Below are 19381 nucleotides of genomic sequence, written 5' to 3'. Positions count from 1 at the left end.
GTATTAGGTTGCGGCAAGGGGGCGCCACCATCGGAGAGGTGATTTTAGCTGACATCCGGCAAGGAAAGATGAGTGCTTCTCTCAAGATGGATTCCGGACATTGATGAAAAAATAATAGGTAAGTTTTATTGGTAGTTAAAACTCTCTATTGTACATATTACACGCTATTGTAATAGACGAGAATAAACAATAATAACAAAAAAACAGTTATTGTTTAATTTTATTGAATTGTTTTATAAATTTTTAAATTAAATAATAATTAATGAAAATACTTACACGCTATTGTAACAGTGAAGAATAAATAATACGAGTAATAACAAACTAAATAAAAAATCCAATATGTAATCGTTGGTTTGTTAACGTGTGGTTAAATCTAAAACACCCAACATCAATGCAGCATTATCACTATATAACAAAAGAACATTTGTTTGTACAACTTAAGGGTCATATCACACATACCAACTAATACTACAGCATTTCTTGATGAATACTGTTTACCAACAAAGAAATTAGAAATGAAGGTGAAAACGCATGTCATTTCATAACTTATTTTTTTTAAATTATGTATGGTTTGTTTATAAAATGTTACATAAAATATATTAACCATATCTAATTGTGCTAAGCTTATTAATCAAATTTATTTTCATAAATTTAAGAACAAGTTGATTTTAATTATTATTAGGTGTGAAATGACTAGGGATTTATACCCTCATTTTCAATAAATTTGATGTTAAACAGTACCTACTCATCAAGAAAGCCTGTAGTATAGGAACATTTTCTATCATTTATATATTTATATATTATATCCCAAATAAATAACAGACTAGCGGATGTCTGCGACTTCGTCCGCCTTTAGACCTCTTTAATCCGACCCTAAAGCAAAATCCGTTCTTAGTGGATACCTACTAACTATAAACTGCCTTCCTGCCAAATTTCAGCTTTTTACATCAAGTGGTTTTCGAGATTTCGTGATGAATGACTTTTTGCATTTATATATTAAGATTACCGACATAAGAAATTTACGTATACCCTACGTAAATTTCTTATGTCGGTAACGGACTTCTCGGAATAGATTAATATTAAGTAATTTCTAAACTTTTCCATGGTTACATAGTTTACATTATTCATCATATCTCTTCACCATAAGCTTGATGGTTATGCTGTCATCGTTGGGATAGTTCAGACCAGCCGCCGCCATCTCCCGAGAGTTGGCAGCACTGGCGGTCGTGAAGCCGGCTTTGGCGGCGGACTTCTGTGACGCGGGCCCCGTGAACACGGTCGCTGTGGCCTTTATACCGTGCAAGAGGCTCAGCGGTTTCCTGAAAGAGTAGGAAAAAAAATCTCTTAAGCCAATCACACACAACAGTTGTTTGCAGACAGTTTTTTGGACGAAATTTTTTCACCTTTTTTAGCGCACGCACGGGATTTTCGTCATTCAAAATAGTCATATTTTTTAACGTCTTTTTTATCGCAGTAATCTACTTATTTTTTATTCTTTATAAATTAGCCCTTGACTACAATCTCACCTGATGGTAAGTGATGATGCAATCTAAGATGGAAGCGGGCTAAGTTGTTAGGAGGAGGATGAAAATCCACAACTCTTTCGGTTACCGGAACGCTAAATCGCTTGTCGGTACGTATTTACTGGTAGGGTGGTAACTAGTCACGGCCGAAGCTAAAGAAGCCAAAAACTTATGCATGTAATATACTTAAATATCCACTTATGTATGTAATGTAGGATTATGTATGTTTATTTTATTGTATACTAGCGGACGTACGCGATTTCGTCTGCGTGAAATTTAGTTTTTCACATCCCTCCGGAACTATGGATTTTTCCGGGATGAAAAGCCTGTGTTATTCCAGAGTAAAATCTATTCCTTTCTTAACAGCCAAATCGCTTCAGTAGCCGCAGCGTAAAGGAGAAACAAACATACACACACACTAACTTTCGCCTTTATAATATTAGTGTGATAGCTTGGCAACTTTCTTCGTAACACTCCCGATATTGCGCGCGGGACGTGGGGCGTATAGCGATGAGTGAAAAACCCAGTGACTGTTCCCCGCATGCAGTATTTCACACCCGCGCAGTCTTTCCGCCCGTCGCCCGCATATCATGAGAGTGTTATCAACGGACTTGCCAGACTATAGTAGGATATTTTATGAATAACGTATAAGTATATTTTATTAAGTTTATCTCAGTATTGATATTTATGTATTTTAATGTGTACCTAACTTAGTTTATGTAGTTTTAAGTAAGTTTATTTCATTTATTTTATTTGTAGTGTATTTTAAGTTGACTTTTGCGCACCAACCACTTACTTCTCTTTGTAAACTTGAACGCCTTTTGGTTAACTAAACGGTTATCTGGACTTCACTCACACTGGACAATCACTTTAGAGATAAGGTCGCCGTTACGTCATACCTGTTGCGCTTGTTTTTCCACTTTATTTGTTTTGTAAATTTAGTTTTTTGTGTAATAAAGTATTTTATAATAATTTTTTTTTTCAAATACTGATTAATACCATATTTCTTTATTTTGACTAACATCATACTTTACAATAGGTTAGTTGACTTTTTTTAAATAGTTCATTATCGTTCTACTACCTAGATTGAAAAAAAATCATATTTTTTTGAAACGTGATTATATGAAAATTTTAGTTTTTAAATAATATGTTTTTGACAGTACGAGCCAAAGCGCCTTTCGGCCATGATGGTATAGATTTCAACTGTTTCATAACAAATCCCATACAAACTGAGCGTTTGACAAAAATATTAGTTAACAATTAGTTTAACATTCAGTACATCAAGTAACATTGTGACGTCACAAAATGGACGACAGCGTTTTTGACGTTTGGAATTTTTTTAATTAAGTTTTATAAGAAATCCTTAACTTTTATTAATTGTTATCGATATATTTCGGTCCCTTATTGCATTTTATATGCGAAATTAATATTGCTTTTCTTAAATTTGATATGAATCAACTACCCTATTGTGTAAGGAGTTTGTATGACATGCCCCGACACGGGTACGGATTTTTTAAAACTGCAAATGACAGAAGCGAGTTCTAACTTGTAAGTAAATCTTTTTTTTTTAATAAGCTTTACTCTGGGTTCTAGCCCTTTTGAGCCCTCTAAGTAATCCTCTTGATCGAACATACACAGTCAAATTGTAAGTTTCCCTGCCTGTCCTTGACGATGGCCTAGTGTTATTAGAGTATTATTTACCTTGCTGCCAGTATTCTGCTGCCCAAATGTTTCCCTCGGTAATCACGTTTGACAGACAACCCCAGTGCATGCAATACTGTATCCAAATTGAGATACTTGAAAGGATCGCATTTTTCTTCGAGGTATGCCATCGCGCCGTATACATTCTTCCAGGCTGCACCTTCGATCTAGAAAATGTAATGGGAGATTTTAGTGTCCTAAAGCTCGTGGTAAAAATTCGAATGAAATTGAGAACCTCCTCCTTTTTGATGTCGGCTAAAAATCAACGTTATACCTACGTAAGGAGAAAAAAAGTAGGCCTAACATGTGACTCTCTCTCTCTCTCTCTCCCCCTCCCTCGCTCACTCTCTCCCCCCCTCTTTCCCCCTCTCACGCTCTCCCCCTCCCTCTCTCTCTCTCTTCGTCATATCGGTCTCGCTCTCTCTCTCTCTCTCTTCGTCATATAGCAACGACAGAGAACGGTATTTCCTGCAGGCTAATTCAATTATCTTTGACGTATGCTAGTTGGCATAGATATACGAAATTGACATTCTATGTAACAAATGACATCCGGTCGGGTATGATATCTACCACGTTGGTGTTTATTTTAATCAGTTGATATTAAAGGCCAAAATAATAGCCAGCTGTTTGTCTTCACGAAATATGTTTTGGCATGTCAGGCCTGTAGTAGGCCTACAAATATGATGATGATGAGGCATTGAGGTATGTACAAACCGGTGTGCTAGGCACTCTCTCCTCAATAGTGTCGAGGACACAGACGTTGAGACCGACGAGTGTCTTCTGGCCATCGACAACAGTGTAGCAGCCAAGGCTCATGCGCTGCGCTAGACAGTCGCGCCAGAACTGGACCATGCTCCTTACACTTTCTGGATCTTCAGTGAGCTCTGTAAACAGGTATTCTAGGCCAGGACTTTTTAAACTTATAGCTTCACGTACTCCCATTAAAGTTTTCAAACGACAATGAACCCTTGGATAGAAGCAGACGTTACTTTTCGGAAGTTCATCATCATTATATAATGATTTATTTATTTTGCTATCATCCGCGAAAAGCCGACGAACCCTTGCGACAACGTCACCCAGGTCCGATAAAATACTCTTAATAAAAACTGCAATTGCACGTTGTAGAGTCAACATCTCCTGAGGATGCTCCGCTTTCGGGGTGAAACGTACGTAGAGAGTATTTCGTCGGACCTGGGTGACGATGTCCCATGGGTTCGTCGGCTTTTCGCGGATGCTACCAAAATAAATAAATCATTATATAATGACAATGAACCCGTAAAATTGTACGTAAGTACAAAAAATATTTTAATAGGAATCAATGCAATGAAAATCAGTCAAAGACATCCCTGTTGCAATTAGCTTGTATAGAGTTTAGTATTCCTAATAGTTATTCAGCCAGCATTTACGTAATTCACGTAAATCTTGGCGATCCCCACTTATGCTCAAAAAATACACCACGAAATAGAGGCATAAATCGATTTGAGTATATTAATAAAATTTTGCTTGCTTATTTAGCTGAGCAATAGTCATTCAATGACTCATAGATAAAATTATGCCGCTATTTTTAAAGTTATCCATGATAAGAAATCAGATTGATAGACAAGATAGACAATCAATCAGACAGAATACAATACAGTATCTATGTAGCTACGTAGGAAGAGAGCCGTGATAGCCCAGTGGATATGACCTCTGCCTCTAATTCCGGAAGAAGTGGTTTCGAATCCGGTCCGGGGCATGCACCTCCAACTTTTCAGTTGTGTGCATTTTAAAAAATTAAATATCACGTGTCTCAAACGGTGAAGCAAAAACATCGTGAAGAAACCTGCACGTGTGGGAAGTCTGCAAAACCGCATTGGGCCAGCGTGGTGGACTATTGGTCTAACCCCTTTAATTCTGAGAGGAGACTAGAGCTTAGCAGTGAGCCGAATATGTGTTGATATTGATGATTGAGGTAGGTTTCTATAGAAATATTTTAACTGACATTTTTTACCCAGGCTCAAAAGGGCTAGAACTCCTCTCATTAGGGATAGCCTATAGGTCTATAAGAGTATCTATGCTATAGGTAGGTACATACTGCTGTAACTGCACAGAGGTTCGTCAGGCAGGAACTCGTTGGCCAGGATGTCCATCGCAATGTCGTCGTCTTCCGGTGCCAAGTCCTGTATTACCCAATTCACCCCGTCGTCCTCCCAACTGTCGTAAACGCGAGGGCACGTCTCGTCCCATTTCCTCGTGAAACCCATTGTTACCCTAAAACGTTGTAAATACGAATTATCAATTAAAAATTTCTAGCAGACGCCCGTTCGTCCACCCTCAGACAACCGGCCCTGTGACAAAATTAGTGACAAGACTGGATTAGTCTACTAACTATTGACTACCTCTTTGCCAAATTTCATCTTTGTACGTCAAGGGGCTTTTGATATTTTGTGATAGCTGGATAGACTTTTCGCGTTTATTTAAGTATATACAGGTACATACCTATATTAAAAAATTAAAAATATTTATTTTGATTGCAAGCGGTTCAAGGCATACAAGATGCATGATGTCATTTACGTCGTGACCAATACACGATCAGTTTTATCGGATGTCCTGCCGTTTTCGCAGCAAGATCATGAGCTTATTTGATGGTCAGTGACTAACATTAGAAGGAATAATAAAATGCATCGAGAAGGTCGAAACAAACAGAGGAGTTACGGTTTAGTAGCAATGCTATGTATGTATGCGTTGCTAGTTATTTGCTTGGTAATTAGATAATGAGAGTCTAAACAAGGTCTCTTGTTATCTTATATGGTGATAATAGGTAGGTAAGTTGTTATTTTATACCTATCCACATATTTAGCTTCTTACCTATAATTATAGAAAAACGTATTATCATCAAGCCTATTTTTATTCGCTGTCTATAGGCTAGCCACTCACCATCCAATAAGTCCACGGCAGAACACATGCATAGCGCGACCAACACACGATCAGACTTCAGTTTTTTGGAGGTCCTACCGTTAGCGCTGCAGGCACGTGAACTTATTGGATGGTGAGTGGTTAGCATTAGGCACTCCAATCTCTAAAATATCTTAGACGAAATATTTTCCTTCAATATTTTATAGCCTTACCCTAGATCGAAACCCCACCAGGTGGACTGGAAACATCAAGCGAGTCCCAGGGTTTCGCTGGATCCAGGCGGTTCAGGATCGTGATGTTTGGAAGTCCCTACAAAAGGCCTATGTCCTGCAGTGGACTTCCATTGGCTGACATGATGATGATGATGATGATGACTCTACGTCTCCAACCAAATTGAATCATTCTATTTATTAGAATTGATACCTGGGCCTAACGATAAATGCGTTTTTCACGATAATTTAAATTCTAAAATGCGTTTTTGTTTTCGAAAACTACAATAATGTATGGGAATGACAGTTCCAATCGATATTTACGTGACCTTTACGTGAACGAATACCATTTACATACATTTTTTAATTTTCGAAGCGAATTGTAGAAAGATTTTTTATTGACTGCAGGCTCTGGGTAGGTGTTTTGGTCTTAAATTTATTAATTAATGTAAGTACCTAGGTAGTCACAGTATGCAAATGTGTGACTAAAATTAATTTAATTACCTACCATTAATATAAACTCAAATATTTTAGTAGTTATAATTAAATTTTAATAAATCATGCCATTGTCCAAACTGTTCAAAAATTCAAGGACCTCCAATGCGGAACTGCATGATTAACTTGACGAACAATTAGTTTGTATCCATGCAGGTATTAAATCATCTAACTGCCTCGTTGGCCCAATGGTTGGTTTATGTGAGGTCCTGGGTTCAAAGTTTCAAACTGTGAAATAGGTAAGTAGGTTACCTTTTAACGGCTAATCCACTGAACCGATTATATATATTATATAGAAATAAATTGAACCTCGGAACAGGTCATATGCAACTATTTATCCTGGAAAAATCCAGGTTCAGCAGGATAAGTAGAATTTTTTTTTTTTTCGTGTTAAGTAAGTGCCGATGGTTCTATGTGGGACCACTACGGCGTCACCGGGGGGTTTGGGCGAGCGCAGATGCATCGCCTGATGAGACCCGAAGGCTGAAATAAAGATAGAGGACGGAACGGCTCTCTAAGGGCGTCTCCTATGAGACTCGGACCTCGGACTCGTTAGTAGAATACAAAATTTCATACTAAGGAAATGGCGAGTTGTGACAACAGAATAAGTACAAAATAACAGCTTAATTGTTACACTAACGTGATCTTTGATTTCCGAGGACTCTAATAATATAGCAGGAACAAAAACATCAACTTAAGTTCTAATCTATTACCGTTTGAAGAGGAGTATTATCTATGGAAGAGCCGTGGTAGCCCAGTGGATATGACCTCTGCCTCCGATTCCGAGGGTGTGGGTTCGAATCCGTTCCGGGGCATGCACCTCCAACTTTTCAGTTGTGTGCATTTTAAGAAATGAAATATCACGTGTCTCAATCGGTGAAGGAAAACATCGTGAGGAAACCTGCATACCAGAGAATTATCTTAATTCTCTGCGTGTGTGAAGTCTGCCAATCCGCATTGGGTCAACGTGGTGGACTATCGGCCTAACCCCTCTCATTCTGAGAGGAGACTCGAGCTCAGCAGTGAGCCGTATATGGGTTGATGACGATTATCTATGGTAATCGAGACAATGATAGGTACTATTTAACTACAGAATAACTACTTTGTACCTACTATTATGTATTATACATATTTTGTTAACAATAATTTATTTAAGTTTATGAGCAATTTAAATTTCAAATAGGTAGGTACCTAGACAAAATGTAAATGCTGGATTAGACAATACATAATATTATAATTAGATTTATTTTAGTCTACTTTGAACATAAGGAGTATAGCTGTGCAAACAAAAAAACATATCCCAGAGGATTTTAATTTTTAACATCTGGGCAGTTGGGCTTGTTGCTACTTCAGAGCAAACTAGAATTTTGGCGCAAAGCAAACTATACCTTGGTGAAGGGTGAAGGAAGTTATTATTTATGAACAGACTAGCTGATGCCACGCGATTTCACCCGCGTGGTTCCCGTTCTCGTAGAAATACGGGGATAAAATATAGCTTATAGCCTTCCTCAATAAATGGGCTATCTATCACTTAAAGAATTTTTCAAATCGGACCAGTAGTTTCTGAGATTAGCGCGTTCAATTAATCAAACTCTTCAGCTTTATAATATTAGTATAGATTTCAATGCGGTTTTACAAATAAATAGTGTGATGTATGAGGAACATGGTACATGTAAATTTGGTTTACATGAATAACTGTGGGTAACTGTTAGTAAGTGTCGGAAAATAATCCTAATCCATGATAAGCCACGTCAAAATAGTCACGTCGTCACGGACGAAGCCGCGGGCGTTAAATAGTGATTTATAAACTACTATATGTAATTTAATCAAAAATTTAGCGATTACAACTGAGTTTCCGGGGCCTGTAGCCATGTGGTACGACGATTCTATTTCGACAAACGCTAACGCTTCATAAGCTAAATCCTTAAAACCATTTAAATCATAAAGATTTAGCATTTTCAAAAACGGCTTTAACTAACACAACACTAACTTGTGATCCGGATTATAGCAACAGATGCACAATTTAGTGTTTAATTGCATTACATATGTATATATAATTATACAGTTTTTTGGATTTTACAGTAGGTACCTGAACACACAACTCGACATTTGGTTATTAATTTTTTAAATAACTTTCGTTGTTTACTAAGCAGCTCAATGAAATTAAGACAATTAGCTGCATGAGTTTTGACGCGAGTGACATAACTCTCTCTATTAAAAAATCTATGCCGATATACATACTAACATAGCAGTGAACGTTCCGTATACGAAAATAAACAGCTGTCTCTTTAGGTCACTAACCTTTACGCTTCCGTTTGTTATTTTAACCCTATTGGCGGAGATAAGATTATACTTTAGATTTGTAAGACGAAATTGGATGAATAACTAAGTCAATTTAAACAAGTACGCAGATACTGTAAAACATTGTGAAGAAAAAAATTGGAATGTGCACACTTAAAATTTTTTTTTGTATTGAAAATTCAGCATCTCACCTACATTTATACCAAACAAACAAGCAATATCTATCGTAACTAAAAAAGAGCAAATACAAGTTTTATACCAATTTACAAACCTCGATAAATGTACAAGTTTTTAAAATGATAGTAGGTACAATTCAGTTTCATAAATTCTTTTACAGGACAATTTTTAAAATCGGATCTTAATGAAAGAAAAATAATAATTGCACTCAAAGCTTTTTTTACAAAACAATTATAATATAATTTATAAAAATAGTTAGTATATTGGTAAATTAATCAGTAATGTTTAACAAAATTAAGATCTTTAAAATCTTAACTACAGCAGCATTGGAAAAAGTGATAGAAAATTTTGAAAAATCCGAACAAAAATATAACCCAGAAAAATTTATATTTTAGACAGACAGTCAGACAGACAATTTTTATCTTTAGCATTGATTTATTTATGATTTTAACACAAATGAATCATTTAAAAAATATACAAAGGAGCTAACAATAGCGTGTAGGTACGCAAAGTCGTTCTTATCGCTGCAGATATCTCGCAGACGACCTTCGACGAGAGGAAATATTAAAATTTAAAAAATATTAATTATCTACATCATTATCGATAACTCTTAACGATCCTTTGCTGGGCCTGGCTCTCTATTGAATACTACATATACATTTGGCTCACTGCTGAGCTCGAGTCTCCTCTCAGAATGAGAAGGATTAGGCCAAATAGTCTAACACGCTGGCGTAGATAATTAAGAAAATTCTCAGGTATGCAGGTTTTCAAACGATGTTTTTCCTTTACCGTTTGATGCAGGAATATTTAATTTCTTAAAATGCACACAATTTAAAAAATTTGGTGGTGCATGCCTCGGACTGGATTCGAACCTACATCCTAATATAGGCAGAGGTCATATCCACTCAGCCGAGCCGAGAGCCGAGGTAGACCAGTGGATATTACTTATACGATGTCACGAAACTGACCTGGACCGTAAAGACGATCTTCGAAGTAAAACAACCATTTTCGTCACTCCGTGCTCCAAATATTACCTACTGAAGATTAGTATTCTAATATATCTCACAGCTCTATCTCGAACCCTCGACCTCGTGATCCGCAGCCACATAAGCTAACTATTGCACTAAGAGGTAGATATCCCCCTACCTACTTTATTTATAAATAAATTAAAAAAAAACTTTAAAATGGTAGACAACAAAGATTTTATGTCGTTGGTGGGTAAAATCTGTTATTCCAACAAATTAAAAACTATCTATAACTTTCAAATGACAATTTGTTTATAGGTGCATTTTCTCGATAACAGAGCTGTGATAAAATTGCATTGCCGTTCAAAACAACGTTAATTAAGTATCATTTGTTCATTAAATGATTACATTATCTATTGTCGTTTTGTGTATTATGAACTATAAAATATTTACTAACCAGTTGAGAGCAGCTGAAACAATATAAGATAATTTATATCAATTGTCTTCACAATATCTCTTCCTCTCTCACAGTTCACCCACTGGTTGACACAATTTCCCAATTCCGCGCACGATGTGTGCTCTCTGTTCACGGACTACTTGGAGACTGTCTCATACACTTATAGCACCAAATAACTATACTATATCAGAAAGATAATGAGAATTTTGTCAGTTTGTGTGTAAAAGATATGAAATTAACAATAAGAGATATTGTTTTTTTAGCGTTAGTAGTGGCGTAACTTGTCTTGGAAGTTGAGGGGGGAGGGGGGGGGGGGGCAATAGACGAGCGGGAAATGCCGAACAATCTTCTAAATCTTTGATTTACCCCTTACTCTTTCACCACCTGCTCATGCACCCCCGTGAGCACCGTCTGCGGAGGTAATCCGTGCTGCTAGGATCGATAAGGCGTGCCAGTCCGTGTACAAACGGGAGTGGAGCAGGTGAAGGCGAGAAACCGGGGCAGAAGTTAATGAGATGGGGCAGGAACGGTGGTCCTCGGAGGTCTGGAGTAGCGAGCTGCTGTGCTTTTCCCGGATGTCGCCGGTAGACTCAGGGCTTCCTGAATCGAGCTAGACTATGAGACTGATTATCATCGGACGGGCGCGGGCGCATCTGCACGGAATGACGCTGTGTGAGAGTTCTGACTGTTATTGCGGTCTTGGGGACGAGGACAGACAGCACGTTTTGTGGGAATGTCCTCTTTAGATACTGGGCGGAATCGAGCGGCAGAAACTAGCAATTGCTATTTAAAGAGTTACAGTCGACCAACTTAAAAAACGTAATTGCAAATCGAAAATTGCATTCCGTTGTTAATTAAAATAACCTACCCAATGGTATCCCATACTATGAAATAAACCAGTAAAAAAAATCATCCCCACTTTACGTGTAGGAGAGGTACTCTAAAATATTTTTCAAGATTTTATTTTACGACTTTGTTCACATTTCTAATGTTCATATTCGTGATAATTTATAGCTTTTTAGTAGTAATAGTGTCTGCGCTACACTGCGGACGGACGGACAGACGGACATGACGAAACTATAAGGGTTCCTTGTGGACTACAGAACCTTAATGATTGTATTATTTCAGTTTTTTAATATAGTTTCAGATTCCCTGTAGTGATTAAACTAATACAGAATGCCACCATGAACTCTTAATTGTAGCTACCTAGTCATTAATCATCATTAGCAGGTACCTATCTAATGACTGTCCAACAGTCAACAACTTTTAATTGTTTTACCTGCTGCACATCACATTCAAAATCAACATTAAAAGACAAATAATTTATTATAATCGTCAATACACTATTATTTTTATATACATTGCGTAAATATGAAAATTGGATTATACTTAAGGAAACATTGCTTTCAATTAGTTTATTATAAAGTCTCATAAAAACGGCAAGAAAATTAATTTACCTATATTTAACAACCTAAGGTTAATAATTATGGTACTGATCGTTCAAGACCTAATCTTCTTTATTATTCATACTAGGAGACCCCCGGTATCACCCGCGTCGTACCTAGCCATTTCTGTGGGTAAAAATAATGAATAAAACGTGTGTAGCCATGGGCGTAGCCTGGATTTATATGGGGGGGAGGGAGGCAATGGTAATGGAAAAATTAAAATTTTTATAATTATTAACAAAACAAGCTTTTTTCAAAAATTTTCGACATTCACATCTGGGACAACTTAGAGAAGAATAATGAACCATTACATTTCGATAAAATCGACAGCAATGGTTGCGGTTTCCTGACGTTGAGAGCTGATTATTTTTAGAATCGATCGGTAAAACCATTTTTTCGCCGAACCTTACCGAACCGAAACTGAAACCGTCTTAAATTGACAATCACGATGCAGACGGACGTCCTGCAAGTACTTATTGCGCTACACCTATCGGTATAGCATAGAGAACTCAGTGAAGATGTAACTATTGATAAAAGAATTTTCAATATTGTAAAACCCCTCTAATTCTAAACCTCTTCATGATGTTATGTTTTTAGATATTAGTTGAATAAAAAGAAACACTACATTATCACGAGACGTTACGGACGAAATCGCTCATAGCAAATATTATCGTCACAATTCGCTACGAGGTCTTGTAACCTTCATGGTTGAAAAGCGTTTATTTACAACGCTAGTCCGTGTAACAACGGTCTTATATTTATCTGTATCCGTCCCGTCATGTTTGAAAAACTAGACAAGGACCTTTTGCCGAATAATTAGTCAATGTTTTGCCATACTCCTTTTTAGGATTCCGTGGTCTACAAGGAACCCTTATAGTTTCGGCATATCTGTCTGTCCGCGGTTTATTAGAAATGTTAACGAAATCGTGAAATAAAATCTTAAAAAACTTTTTTTTTAGTGTACCGACCTCTAAATTGTAAAGTGGGGATGATCTGTTTTTTCTCTCGTTTATCATAAAATAGGTCTTTTAAATATCGTGGGTTTGGAAATATTATTCGCTATTTTGATTTTGGGATCCATTTGTAAAATATTAAGTGCTAACTTGGATGATGATTTGGGTCTTATAGAGTAAACTTTAGTTAGTAGGTACTTAACTTGTTCAGTGCAAGACAACAGTGCTGTACAACTATTAACTAAAGCATACTCTATGTAACCGTAGTCTTCATCCTAAGTAAGTTCTTATAATGTTTAAATTACATTAGCGTACGTCTTCATATATGAGGATACGCGGGCCCCGCCACCTTGGTCTTTCTATTGATAAAGCGTTTGCTTCTGCTTCTTTTCTATGTTCTGTACCGACAGTCCGACGAATATTGGCATGATACAAATACTAATAAATATAATGGCAGAGGACAAGTCATGGTATTTGCTTACAATTTTTGTAAGGCGCAATCGGTTTGCTTAAATACTATTAAGTATTTTTATAACTACTAGCGGACGCCCGCGACTTCGTCCGCGTGGAAATCAATGTAAACTTTCAAGCTTTCAAGCTTCTCATTGTATTTCGTATTTTTTTATGATTTATAAACAAATTTTTATAACTGTAACTCGAAAAATGAAGGACTTTCCATACAAACTTTCAAACCCTATTTCACCCCCTTCTTATTTTATTTTCGCAATAAAAAGTATCCGTATTATGGTCTTAAACTGTGCCATCATTTGAATTCATTCAGTAGTTTCAGCGTGATGCCCGAATAACAAAAAACACGTACAGACAGACGGACAAAAAATCGAAAAAATATATTTATAGCTTCAGTATCGATTATAACGATATATATAATAAGTGCCCCCCAACAATATTTGAAAATTTTCAAAATATCTTCAATGTACCGAATGTACAAAATGTCTCTCTCTATGCCACGGTAACGTTTGGTGTTACAAATGGTATAAAAATAGTAAAATCTCAAATTGCGAATAAATGTATAGAATAAGACCAGTTCTATTATAAGTATAGATATAGAAGGTGGGTTCGAATCCAGTCCGGGGCACGCACCTCCAACTTTTCAGTTGTGTGCATTTTAAGAAATTATATATCACGTGTCTCAAACGGTGAAGGAAAACATCGTGGGAAACCTGCACACCAGAGAATTTTCTTAGTTCTCTGCGTGTGTGAAGTCTGCCAATCCGGGCCAGCGTGGTGGACTATTGGCCTAACCCCTCTCATTCTGAGAGGAGACTCGAGCTCAGCAGTGAGCCGAATATGGGTTGATAACGATGGATATAGAAGATAAATAAAAAAGAAAAATTCCATTTTAAAATTAACTTAGTTTAATTATTATTATACCCAATTATTTTAAGTTTATTTAAAGCTGCTATGAGATATTTCTCAAGATAACATTTTTTACTTATTTTTATTAAACAAACTGCTGTCTTGAAGTTGATAGTTTCGTCTCACCTATTCCTCACATTAATATCTAGTATCTAGGAATTAATTCAACATTTACATTAGTTACTCTAACTTGGAATTGTTCTTTACTGTATTTGATTCCCCCTTCTAATATCTTCGTATTGACAGAAAAATTGCGCAGTAAATGAATGAGTCCAGATTTGGCTTGTAATTGCGCGAATCTCATACCCACGCAATTCCTGTTTCCTCTACCAAAAGGCATGTAAGTAGTATCCATTATAGAATTCTTGTTCTCTGTGGAAAATCTTTCTGGGTTGAACGTTTCGGGATCCGGGTGGTATTTAGGATCGTGATGAAGTTCGTAGATAGGTAACGTTATATTAGTTCCTTTGTCAACTTTAATATTACCTACGGGTAAAACAGTGTTTTCAACACATTTTCGAGATAGGAAACCTATAGGAGGATTTAGTCTCATAGCCTCATTTATCACCATATCTAGATATTCCATATTACTAGCGACGGTACAAGAAATGTCTTTTCCATGTTTCTCAAATGCTTCGTCGATTTCCTTATGGAGTCGTTCCTGAATTTCAGGATGTTTACCTAATTCCAGTAAAGTTGAAAACATTGTAGTTGCTGTAGGCTCTACACCCGCGACAAGAAAGAAGAACGCTTGAGCAGCTAGCACTTCGTCAGTTGGTTCTAACTCCAAACCAGAATCAGTGTCTTTCAAGTTTCCATTGTCTTGTAAAGTCACACAGATATCTGCAAAATCATTTTTCTTTACATTCTCGAGCTTGCGTTGTTGAATGATTTGCTTAATAGCAGTGATGAAAAAGGGTTCAAACTCTTTGAATATATTGAGATTAAGCATTTTGAACATTGATTGACTTAAATTCCCGATAGTGAATTTTATATTTCGTACAATTCCTGTATTAATTGCTCTTCGGGCGACATCTAGGAATGGTGAATCGAACATTGATTTTGTTGTCACTCCGAATACAGAAGCTCCGATGGCCGCACTGCAGAATGTTGATAGATTATGAAACGTATCGCCTTTCAATAATTTAGGGTTTTCTTTGAGGTAAAGAACAAACTCTTGAGCACTTTTGTCCATAACGCAGTACATGCTTTTTAGTTTTGCAGACGTGAAGAGTGGTGTCATGCTTTGCCGCAGCATTTTCCATTTTGTGCCGTTCAGAAATAGTATACTACCAGCAAGGATGTCATCTTCATTTGGTTCCAAGCCTCTGTGGTTGAAAGATTTGAAGTTTGTTGTAAGTACATGCTGAATATTCAGCGGATCTCGGACATACAAAGTTGGCGTGAAAAGCGTTCCGATTCCAACGGCAGGTTCGTCAGGATACTCTTTGTAAATATCACAAAGATTTTCAAATAACGCTTTGGGTTTTGTCATAAAATCCCAAAACACACCCATAACTTTGTTTTTCTTGTAGAATGCAACACCTCGTTTTTTCCAATAATTTTCATTGTATCTTCCATTTATGTAAATAAACGTTACTACTATAGATATAAATGCTAATAACACTGCTAACATTTTTGAGTTATCGTTTACTCTCAACGATGTTTACGACAATAAGAACACTGTTACAGATTAGCAATCGTATTTATACATAGTACGTTTGCTTATCATTTATTAATTGTCTTATTTATATTAATTACTTCGTTATCTATAAGTCTAATTTATTTAAATACATTAGTCATTGTTATGATGCATTATTAGATGGTCCCCTGATGTCCTGCAAACTGCGTAAAAGTTAATTTTTTTCTGACAAAAAGAAGAATGTTTCCGTTTTCTATTAAAATTGATCAATTTTCGGTTAGTTTTTGTTCTAGAATCTACATAAATCGTAATTGTATGTATGTTCTATATATGCTCCAAGAAAATGCGTTTAAAAACTTAAAAAATTACCTACATTTTCACTATTCATTCATTCATTTTATTTTATATGGTTTCATTATACCAATTTTAGTTGTTTAATTTTAATTTATTATAAATGTTTACTTAATTTTAATTTAATTGAATCTATAAATATTAATTCTGTAATTTTATGTTTTTTGTTGTAGTTATTTCTGGTCGCCTGGGAAAACGAATTGGGAAACTGTAATATTTCACCGGGCATACATGTAGATATTTCATGTAAATAAATAAATAAATTTTTGAACCCTGTGAATTTATATTTTGAGAAAAGTAGGTTTGCAGAGAACTTAAAAATGCCACTTTCACCCTTAGTTTCATTAAATACAGCTTCGTCATTGTTTTGTATATCTATATCAAACTTATTATTGTCAACATAATTATCATCTCGACTTGCAAAAGTAGGGGCATTTGAATTGTAAGCATGACTTGAGTGTTTGAGGGGTTAATTGATAGTTAATTTAGGAAATAGGATTTTGTAGTCTCCCCTGTCAAAATGAGAGGTGTTAGGGTTTATTTACACGAGCGGCAACTCTACTCTCTCTAAGTCTCTAAGTCTCTCTAAGTCTCTAACTCTCTAAGTCGTCGGTTGCTGACTGAAGTTGGCTGCCACCGAGACGTCGCTGACTGCAGTCGGCGACGCCAGTCGCCGTCGCCTGCCGCCAGACGTCGCCGACTGCAGTCGACTGCGGTCGTCGGTAGCAGTTGCTGCTCGTGTTAATGAACACTTTCAGATATATTCTACACATCCACTACTCTGACACAAGTACTAATGTGGGTGTCTTCATTAAGAGTAAATCTTCTAGGAAAACGTTTCATCATAAGCTGCCGTAAAATATCGTATACCATCAGGCGTGTAGAGCCAAGCGTTAGTCTATATACAATTTAAAGATAAATCATTATTAACCCATAGCCGGCTCACTGTTGAGCACGAGTCTCCTCTGAGAATGAGAGGTTAGGCTGGCCCAATGCGGATTGGCAGACTTCCCACACGTAGAGAATTAAGAAAATTCTCAGGTATGCAAGTTTCGTCACGATGTTTTTCCTTCACCATTTGAGACACTAAAACTGAAAAGTTGAAAATGCATGCCCCGGACTGGATTCAAATCTACGCCCTCCAAATCGAAGCCAGAGGATCCATTGGGATATCACGGCTCTAAAAAATGCCATAATTTAATTATTTATTTTGGATTTTTTTGTATAATGTTTATTATGTATAATGTTGGTCTACTTTAAATAAGTAAATCATAAAATGTATGAGGTACCATAAACATAACTTAACGTACTCTCCAAGGCACGGGAGTGTAACAACATCAATTTCCCAACTCCGGGCTGAGAATGATTACTGAGTATTTCTTGTAATAATAAGCCGTGATAGCCTAGTGGATGGGCCTCTGCCTCCGTTTCCGGAGGATGTGGGCTTGAATTTGGTCCGGGGCATGCACCTCCAACTTTTCAGTTGTGTGCATTCTAAGAAATTAAATATCACATGTCTCAAACGGTGAAGGAAAATCATCGTGAGGAAACCTGCGTACCAGAGGATTTTCTTAATTGACTGCGTGTGTTAAGTCTGCCAATCCGCATTGGGCCAGCGTGGTGATCCCTCTCATTCTGAGAGGAGACTCGAGTTCAGCAGTAAGCCGAATATGGGTTGATAATCATGATGATGATGATTTCTTGGAAGGAATCTCAATGTTATAGTCCAATGGACTCTAGGACTAGGACTTCGTTATCCGAAACCAAATAGGCCAAGCACTAGCCTAACGAAACCGTCATTTTCATAATAGTTTTTTTTTAAATATTAGGTAAGTAATAGACTAATACTTAAAATAAAGTTACACAATACACAAGACATACGTGACTCGAAATAACTTGTATATTGTTAACTAAACAATAAGAGCAAATTAGTTGAAAGACTAGAATTAGTGCCGTGTGTCCGTGCTATCATTAGCTGATATTCTGACAATGTTCTCTAATGACAAAGTCGCGACTATTTTCGGTTCATTCAATTGGAGTTTAAATTTGAATATCTCATATTTACTAATATTTTTAGGGTTACGTACGTCAAAAGGAAAAAACTAAACCCCTTTTAATCAATATTTTCTTTAAATCAAAGTCACACAATGTTATTCCTTTCAAAGTTGAACTAAACTTAGAGTAACATACTCGTACATCTGCCTTTTATGAAATATTTAAGGAAGGTGAAGTTGTAACGTGAATTTAGTATGATAATAGTAATTTTTATACACGTATTATATAATAGGTTTATTCACTAAAATAGAAAAAAAATCAACCGACTCTATACTAATATTATAAAGCTGAAGAGTTTATTTGTTTGTTTGTTTGATTGAACGCGCTAATCTCAAGAACTACTGGTCCGATTTGAAAAATTCTTTCATTGTTAGATAGCCCATTTATCAAGAAGGCTATAGGCTATATATTATCTCCGTTTTCCTACCGGAACGGGAACCACGCGGGTAAAACCGCGCGGCGTCGGCTATTATATAATAACTGAATCATTTATTTTATTGATTCTAGACTTTTTTAAACATAGCTTCATTCATTTTATGAGGGCCACAGTTAGCTACCAGCAGGGTTATTATGTAACTTTGTGTATTTGAATGATACACTGAGATACATAATAGGCCCGCAGGACTCGGATCCGTAAATCATCACTGGCAACTCGCACTGTTCGAAGACTTTCGTCTTCAAGCACTGAGGAATTCCGGACGAAAAGATGTCGCAGAGATTCGCGAACGCTGCCCAACCGATTCTATTCGGATTCGGTGGTTTACTTACCTCTTAAATTATTTAATTAATCTAAATTTATTTAGCAAACATTATTTAATAAAACACATAATTCATC

General features: G+C 36.5%; 2 protein-coding genes across 4 annotated transcripts; both read right to left on the bottom strand.

The window, feature by feature from the left end:
- Window positions 1-863: 863 nt before the first annotated feature.
- LOC112054698 (uncharacterized) lies at window positions 864-10857 on the bottom strand. 3 transcript variants are annotated; one of them, XM_024094563.2, is made up of 5 exons: window positions 10724-10857; window positions 5299-5474; window positions 3939-4108; window positions 3225-3391; window positions 864-1319 (listed from the first exon to the last, which is right to left on the bottom strand). In XM_024094563.2, the coding sequence occupies exons 2-5, from the start codon at window positions 5465-5467 to the stop codon at window positions 1121-1123; spliced, it is 705 nt and encodes a 234-aa protein (XP_023950331.1). In that variant the 5' UTR covers window positions 5468-5474; window positions 10724-10857; the 3' UTR covers window positions 864-1120. The 3 variants fall into 3 exon arrangements, with proteins under 3 accessions (XP_023950331.1, XP_052747438.1, XP_052747437.1); XM_052891478.1 differs by having other exon boundaries at window positions 10807-10851; XM_052891477.1 differs by lacking the exon at window positions 10724-10857 and adding an exon at window positions 10270-10350.
- A 3622-nt stretch (window positions 10858-14479) lies between these two features.
- On the bottom strand, window positions 14480-16161 carry LOC112054689 (cytochrome P450 6B5-like). The gene has a single exon (XM_024094553.2). It carries the CDS (start codon window positions 16132-16134, stop codon window positions 14644-14646), a length of 1491 nt encoding a protein of 496 aa, XP_023950321.2. The 5' UTR covers window positions 16135-16161; the 3' UTR covers window positions 14480-14643.
- Between the last annotated feature and the right edge of the window lie 3220 nt (window positions 16162-19381).

This window comes from Bicyclus anynana, chromosome 4, assembly GCF_947172395.1.
Source record: "Bicyclus anynana chromosome 4, ilBicAnyn1.1, whole genome shotgun sequence".
Taxonomy (NCBI): domain Eukaryota; kingdom Metazoa; phylum Arthropoda; class Insecta; order Lepidoptera; family Nymphalidae; genus Bicyclus; species Bicyclus anynana.
Note: the sequence above shows the minus strand (reverse complement) of the source record. Positions and strands in the feature narration are given on the sequence as shown.

Coding starts and splice junctions, on each gene's coding strand:
- LOC112054698 (XM_052891477.1), bottom strand. CDS start 10,307: ATGGTTGTTTTACTTCGAAGATCGTCTTTACGGTCCAG. Junction 4,109..5,298: donor ACCTCTGTGCAGTTACAGCA/GTATGTACCTAC, acceptor ACCTGTTTACAG/AGCTCACTGAAGATCCAGAA. Junction 3,392..3,938: donor AGAGAGTGCCTAGCACACCG/GTTTGTACATAC, acceptor TACATTTTCTAG/ATCGAAGGTGCAGCCTGGAA.
- LOC112054689 (XM_024094553.2), bottom strand. CDS start 16,134: ATGTTAGCAGTGTTATTAGCATTTATATCTATAGTAGTAACGTTTATT.